This window comes from Pistacia vera, unplaced genomic scaffold (genome assembly GCF_008641045.1).
Source record: "Pistacia vera cultivar Batoury unplaced genomic scaffold, PisVer_v2 Contig685, whole genome shotgun sequence".
Lineage (NCBI taxonomy): Eukaryota > Viridiplantae > Streptophyta > Magnoliopsida > Sapindales > Anacardiaceae > Pistacia > Pistacia vera.
The window spans coordinates 150,154-157,731 of record NW_022196540.1 but is presented as its reverse complement, the minus strand read 5'-3'; the positions used below and the strand labels follow the sequence as shown (position 1 = coordinate 157,731).

Genomic DNA, 7,578 nt, shown 5'->3' with positions numbered 1-7,578 from the left:
TACCAAGCTCTATAAAAGTATAAATCCTTTAATTATTAGCAGTTAAGCATTTATTTTGAAGTTGAAGCTGAATTCCATTTTCCCAATAATTGTTGTGTTGTCATATATTGTGGAATAAGAAAATGGATTTGAAACTTCCAACTGAACAATAATTAAACTGTTATTGTCTTATTAAAAAATAGAAATCTAAATTTTTTTTTTTTAAAAAAAATATGTTGACATCATTATGATATGTGATGACGTCACCTGTCCAACCAACAGTCTAACCGATTGGACCGGTTAAACAGTGACCCAGCCATCAGAGCAGGTTGCTCTTCGGTCCGATTTTTAAAACAATGCTAGACATAAGAATTTAAAAACTCATTATGTAATTTTGTAAGTTACAGTTTGATGTTTAGATGGTAATTTCATGAATAATTTTAATTAAACTAGTTTGTTTTAATTACTTGAATATGTTAAATTAAATGAACGGAGAAAAATAAAAAAGAAACTATGTTAAGCAACAAATTAAGTTTCATAAAATACCCTCACATGAGTAGCACAATTGGTTCTTGATTCGCTTCTAATGATGAAATTAATTTCGTTTAAATAAAAAAAATGAATACATTACTGCACAAAAGAGATGCAACATATGACTGACATATGAGCCTTTATTCATACATAGAATAATTGCTGAAAACACCCAACCACCTACCTTGTTACTTCACTAATGTTCTAAGTTGAATTGCTCACATCCTTCAACTCATTCAAGTTAAGAGGAATCTACCNAGTAGCACAATTGGTTCTTGATTCGCTTCTAATGATGAAATTAATTTCGTTTAAATAAAAAAAATGAATACATTACTGCACAAAAGAGATGCAATATATGACTGACATATGAGCCTTTATTCATACATAGAATAATTGCTGAAAACACCCAACCACCTACCTTGTTACTTCACTAATGTTCTAAGTTGAATTGCTCACATCCTTCAACTCATTCAAGTTAAGAGGAATCTACCAAATCTTTATGAGCATTCTAGCTGCCACCAGTCCAGTAGCCAAGGCAGCTCCAAATAAACCGTGTAATCGTACACAGTAATACTTTGCCATGAAGATCTTCTCCTTGTCCTGCAAAAATGACTTCTTATAAGCAAGAGGAAAATGAAAGTCTTCGAAAATACAGAGCAAGGGATGAGGTATTTATCAATTCGAGCTGAATATTGGTGCCTTTAATGAGAGGTAGGTGTATATTTGTAAAAATGATTTGTAATCCATAGAGGATGACTTAAAAACTGGTTTTGAAACCTTAAGCTTCAACTTTCAAGCATCATTGTGCAAGTTTACTTCTCACCTTGTGGTTCTCTTGCACATAGTTGACTACTAATTTCCCCATAGGTAAGGTCATGGCACAGAGAAACTGGAAAACTCTATATCAGATTCAGAACCATAAAAAGACATACAATTTAAAGCACTTGGCACATATTTCACCAATTCAAACGTTGACTTACAATGCAAGTCCAAGGAAGAGCTCTACTTAGACCAAGAGCAAAGGTAAGGGAGTAGAGTGTCTGGACTGCCACTTTCACTACTACTGAGCCTCTTTCAGTGCCCAGCCTGACCTGCATGCAAATAGGACAAATCAAATTAACAGCACTGATATTTTTCTTCTGTTAAATTTCAAAAACATTTAAACAGCTCAGTGAACATACCAAAGGGGACATTTTTCCAACGGCCCTATCTCCTTCAACCTGAGCTACAATATTCATGTTATTTGATGTTAGTAATTAAAGGAGTCTAAAGTAGGGAAGTGAAACTGGGAAAACCAAAAGAATCTGAACTACCTGATGAAAGTGACTACAAAAAAGAATCAGGGTGGTTGTCAGGCCAACAAGGAGTGACACTGAAAGAATGGCGCCAGTGAAGGGAACATTGTGAATCTCACTGTCAAAACCGCTTGGATTAATATCGTAGATGAGCAAATTAAATCCATGATTATAGTACTATTATCAATATACTATGAGACCTTGTGCTCCCCAGCAATAAGTAAAAAGCAGTAGTTGCAAATGGGCCAAAGGCAGCAAAGCATAAAGGCTCTCCCAGTCCTTGATAACTTAACCGAAATGGTGGGCACTGCAAAAAGAACAATGTTTCAAGTTCTGAAAGTCTGGTTTTTTTTGTGGATAGCTGCATTAGTGTGATCATCTAGAAAGTTTTTATTTTCACTGATATGAAAGCTTTGAAAGCTAGGATAGTGACAAATTGAAAATTTTCAGCCAATTTGTCCCGGATCAAATTTTTCGGAAAACCAGACGTAATGCATTAACACAACTTAAGAGGTGAATTTAAAAAGAGCATACAACTTCTATGATAGTTGGGGAAGATTCAAGCAAAGTAATAAGGATGATCAAAGATTCTTAACAAAAATATTTGGTAATTATAGAAATGAGAAAGAAATATTAAGGGGTCACAAAACTGAATAATAAAACAATACAAAATGATACTCAGAAAATTTTTCATATGAACAAAAAGTTGGCGCAAATTTAAATTTATAATAAGAGTTTCTACCAGGACTATACCAGTGCATTTTCTATCATTCAATACAACCCAAAAGATAAGTCAGACATTAAGGTGTCAAAAAATTACTAGAGATCTGAGATTCAGTTCTCCAAAAGTAATTTTGTTGGCTTACTGTGTAATTAGATAACATGAGCATAAATTTAAAGATATTCAATTCCACCAAACACCCGAATAAATTTGTTTACCTGATATATATAACCACAAATAATTGCAGAAGTCAGCAATAATATAGAGGGCGTGTTTCCTACGTCTAGAGATGTCCATGTCAACCCGATGAAGCCAAGGACAAGAAGTGAGTACGCAGCGAGAAGGGTCCATACACGGCTTTCCAATAAATTAAAGATCACAAATTGCCAAATGTTATTCATTTTAATAAAAACTTAAGGGAAAAAATTCTTATGCACCCCATAACCACAATGTTTTAAAAGCTTTACCTTCCAACCAAATTCACAACTGATTCTTTCTTATTCTTATCCGCTCCTGTATCGAAATCATAAACATCATTGCTGCCAACGGTTCACATATCACCAATTTTAATGGCTTATAGAAAAATAGTGAAACAGTTCTGTCATAAAGACAAGGACAACAATTTTGGTAAAGCTGTAATAATAAATATAGGATGAACCGAGAAGAAGTCCCCTCCCAGATCTTCAGGTTGTAATGCAATAATTTAATTAAAATAAAAAATATTTAGAATTTTGGATTTTCTTGAAGAAGGATTAAGATGAAACAAATGAAAGAAAATGAGGAAAATATGACAAGGTGCTAACAACAAATGTGTGGCCGTGTCAATATCCTCAATGCAAGCATTTCTTGGCTTATTACATCCTCCCACCAAGTTCCCAAACAAAACATTCAAAATATTATGAGTTGAGGTCCCACAGGATTTAGCAATCTCTTGGAATACAGTTATGTCACCAAGGTCTTAGGAAGAGCTATGTAGTCCAATGCGAATGTTAGAGGAATCAAACTGCTAACTAATGGATGGTTGTTCATACAAGCAACCACAATTGGATCCCCACCTAAGAGCCAGAACAGGCCCGACAACAGTTGATTTGAAAGATGAAAATAACACCGTATGATCCCTACATACCTCCAATACTCCATGCTTGTTAGTGTGCCCTCTCAATCTAAATAGTAATCAGTGCAAGACATACTGCACATTCCTAGGTCTACCAGCATAAATCTCTATTTTATTGACACAAATGAAATATCAACACGCAGCTACTGCACATGCATTAACAGTTCTCAATCTCAGATGCACGGTAAAACATGCTCAGATTCAAACTATCATGTATCTACGTTGAAATTTTTAGAAAACTCACCTTAAATTGAGCCAAGTTATGATAAGAACAGAAGAAACCAAGAGAACAAAATAACGCCTGGCTGAAAGTATGCCTGTCTGTAAATAAGCAGCTGCAGCGCCTACCTGTTCAAGAAAAAATTAAGGAACCATAATTATTTTTCTTTTGGGTGGAATCACCCGGATGAGACAGTATAAGACCATTACAAAATTTTGACTAGATAGAAGAGTAAATGAAAGTTTCCTTGAGTTTGCTTCTAGTCATGCTCAAAAGAAAGCGGTATCAAATTTGGAGTTACACAAACAGATCTTTTGAAGGGAATCTACCCATACACCAGTGATTTATCAAACGAACACATTGATAGCCCACCATATCCGTTAAACTATTCTTCAAAACACAGAAGAACCAAATACTTCATACCATATGTCCTCAAGCAGTGCACTTAATAATTACAGAAATAGCCTATTGTTTAAAACAAGAGTCAAGTTAAATGTCACCAAAATATTCCAAAATCCAATTCTTTCTCAAATAATAATAAAAGAACAGTTTCAGTGACTACTTTTACAAAGAGTATTTGGTTTGACAAGGTTGGATTCAAATACGTACATATATATATCCTTGGATTATAATTACCTAAACTCTGCAGAGGTGGTGTCCATATTTCATAATCAATGCAGACTACATTTGAAAATGATATTTGTTTTTCAAGTCTTCAAGATGCTAGAAATTGCTGGTGAGAAAAAAGAGATGCATTTCTTCAAGATGCCAGGGTATTGCTTGTGAGAAAAAGGAGATGTGGTGGCACTATTTCCTAATTCACATCGAAGTAAGCATGCAGTTCAGAGTAGAAAAGAGGGCAAGAAGCATAGTAATATGAAAGTTGCAACTTTTATAAGCAAGTAGCATGCTTGCTTGTCAAAAACACATTCCATATTCATCTGGAAAATGCTTTTTAAAATTTGAATTATTAAAAATAATCTTTAAAAAGGAAAAGCGAGTTATCAAATCTCCGTCTTCAAGAACTCAAAAAAACTCCTCACATATTACAGTTTAAAAGGAATAAGTACGGACTATATTTCCTTTCAAGATTGACAAGAAGATATCTAGATGAACCCTTTATTTGTAAGAAACCCATATTATTCTAATATTAATCTGAACAAAGTTATTTTCATCACCTGATTTACAGCCTTATGTTCACTTCATACATCAGTTTAAGAATCTCATATCAGGCAAAAACTACGTTGATGTCCCCTTTACCAGCCAAGATTCTTGACTTACTATTTTCCCTAACCAAAGAAATTTTGGGTACCTACAGGACTAGATGTGTTCTACATGTCACTCTATTGTTGCACTTGCGCAGCAAATACAATTTACTGTAGATGCAGGCAACTTGGTCTTTATATTAACTTTAATTGATTAATGGTTTCCTTTCTTACGTACAGCAGAGCCATCATTGATTTACTTGGTAACATTCTGAAATATTGTGATGTCCAACTCAGGCTCTTAAGCAATATAAAAGCAAAAAGTAAGTAGAGAGCACTTAAAAGTGTTGAAAAACTCACTGTGAGTGGAACCAAGGCAACAGAATAAATAGGCAACTTAATCGCCCTCCATATCAAGGTTGCTCTTGAAACATCCTCTTCTCTTTCCTCACTGTAGATATTGTCAGAGTAATCTGCTTGATTCTGGGAATGATATTGTAGATGATGTCGCTGTTGCTTGAATTTTAATTGTGTTCTATAAGTCTTTTGGAAAAACTTTTGAGCATTAAAACAAGACAGTGAAGATTGTTTAGAAGAAAGTCCAGGATGCCTGCAAAATAAATAATTCAAATGAATGAAGAAACACGGACAACAAAAACCCTCTGTCTCTCCACAGCCAAAGACACAATCCCAGTATGCCCAGAATAAGAATTTTCAAATTTCAAAAACTCTAGAAAGCAAAAGCCTGTGTAGTAAATGAACATCATCATATCAAACGTATTTAACAATTGGCATTATCAAGATCCAAACGAATGGGATGGTTTAAAACAAGCTTATTTTAAAAAAATCTAAAAGAACTTTGGGAAACAGTTCTTTATCCTACTACAAATTTTTTACGGTTGCAGTTCCCTAAAAACTGAACTGAAACTCTAGCTAATAGCTATAGCACTAATATTCAAGAAAAATGCCGCCAAACTTTTGCATAATTATCACAAACCCAATTTTAGTAATAACATTAACTTTCCCTACTAATAAACCATTTTAATGATATAATGACATTATCAGGAAGGTTTTTCGGGATTAGTTTGCCTACAAAGAAACATGCTACAATTTTTATAGCACAAACTTTCTTTCAGTCTGGACAGATGAGAGCTAGGATCACAAAGGAACAACTACACACATCTTCTATTATCTCAAATGCATAGATATTTTCACACGCATTTGATTTCTCACATCATTTCCCCTGGTTCCCCATACTACAGTCTATCGTTCTTCAGCATGGAATTTAACAATTTTTTTTTCAATGAATTCTGTATCTCTTGTCATGCTATCCATATCCAACTGAAATTCGAATTAAAAAAAAAAAAAAAATTTCTATTTGAACACTAATGTCATATTTGTACAATAACCTATCAGTCACTTTGGAAATTCCAACTAACTTTCTTATATTTTAAACAATTCGTCGCAATCAAATGCAGATAATTCAATTATCTAATAAGAAAGAACAAGTACATACTACATTTTCTATAATTGCAAGAAACAAACGAAACTCGCCTTTCAATGTAACTCGTGTTCATGAAGAAGTGACGGAGATTGTTGAGAGCAGGCCCATGGTCAAAGTGAGAGAAGGAAGTTGCCATTGGAAGCAACATATTTCAATGTTATCTACAAAACAACCCACAAAATGAAGGAAATGAAACTGCAGAAGAAAGAGAATAACAAATTACAAAGGAAATAGGAAGCAGAAGCTGACCTTGAAGGAAGATTGAAGTTGCTCCCATAGAAGGACTAGTGTAACAAAGAAGAGATAAGAGAGAGAGGCAAAGGGAAGTGTTAACAGTTTGTTATTTGTCTAAAGGGCGACTGTAATCAGCAGACAGAATCTCCACTAATCCTATCCAAATCTATTTGCAACTTTACTAAAATAACCTCCTATTAACCAATGTCAAATTGTCAACAATTTGAAAATTATCAAAAAGTTTTAAATGTAAGAGTTATCATAAATTAGGATACAAAATTTTTTAGATATAAATTATAATTCATTCACTTAAAGCACAATAAATAATTACTTAGGGTTAGATTTAATTTTATGTAAGTGACATAATTGAACAAATTTAAATTGACCTTTATCTAGCTAAGCATGGCCAAATCAAGACCACAACAAATGCAACAACTTGGGGTGGCCATGAACCGATCACACTTGGCCAAATTAAAAGGCTCGATCTAGCCTAATGTGGCCAAAACCTAGAGTGACTTCGATCAAGACATGTCGAGCTAGATTAAAACAACAAGATCGACCCATTAACAAATTTCTTTTAATTTTTTTTTATTTCCTTCAAAACAAAATTTATTTTTGATCTTATTTTAGTATTAAAAAATTAAAAAAATTTAAGAACTAAACTCATAAAAAAATCAAGGTTATTTAAGTTATTTTATCATTTTTGTTAAAGTTAACGGCAAATTATGGTTAAGTGTCTCTTAATTGTACAATATGCAATTACAAAATAATTAGT

General features: G+C 33.5%; 1 protein-coding gene across 2 annotated transcripts; it reads right to left on the bottom strand.

Moving 5' to 3' along the window:
• Nucleotides 1-583: 583 nt before the first annotated feature.
• LOC116113571 (2-carboxy-1,4-naphthoquinone phytyltransferase, chloroplastic-like) lies at nucleotides 584-6,946 on the bottom strand. Of its 2 annotated transcripts, XM_031399716.1 has the most exons (13): nucleotides 6,819-6,946; nucleotides 6,620-6,730; nucleotides 5,426-5,675; nucleotides 3,885-3,988; nucleotides 2,994-3,065; nucleotides 2,745-2,883; nucleotides 2,006-2,112; nucleotides 1,824-1,923; nucleotides 1,692-1,730; nucleotides 1,491-1,601; nucleotides 1,334-1,399; nucleotides 997-1,110; nucleotides 584-762 (listed from the first exon to the last, which is right to left on the bottom strand). In XM_031399716.1, the coding sequence occupies exons 2-12, from the start codon at nucleotides 6,715-6,717 to the stop codon at nucleotides 997-999; spliced, it is 1,200 nt and encodes a 399-aa protein (XP_031255576.1). In that variant the 5' UTR covers nucleotides 6,718-6,730; nucleotides 6,819-6,946; the 3' UTR covers nucleotides 584-762. The 2 variants fall into 2 exon arrangements, with proteins under 2 accessions (XP_031255576.1, XP_031255578.1); XM_031399718.1 differs by lacking the exons at nucleotides 584-762; nucleotides 1,334-1,399 and having other exon boundaries at nucleotides 871-1,110.
• Nucleotides 6,947-7,578: the final 632 nt, after the last annotated feature.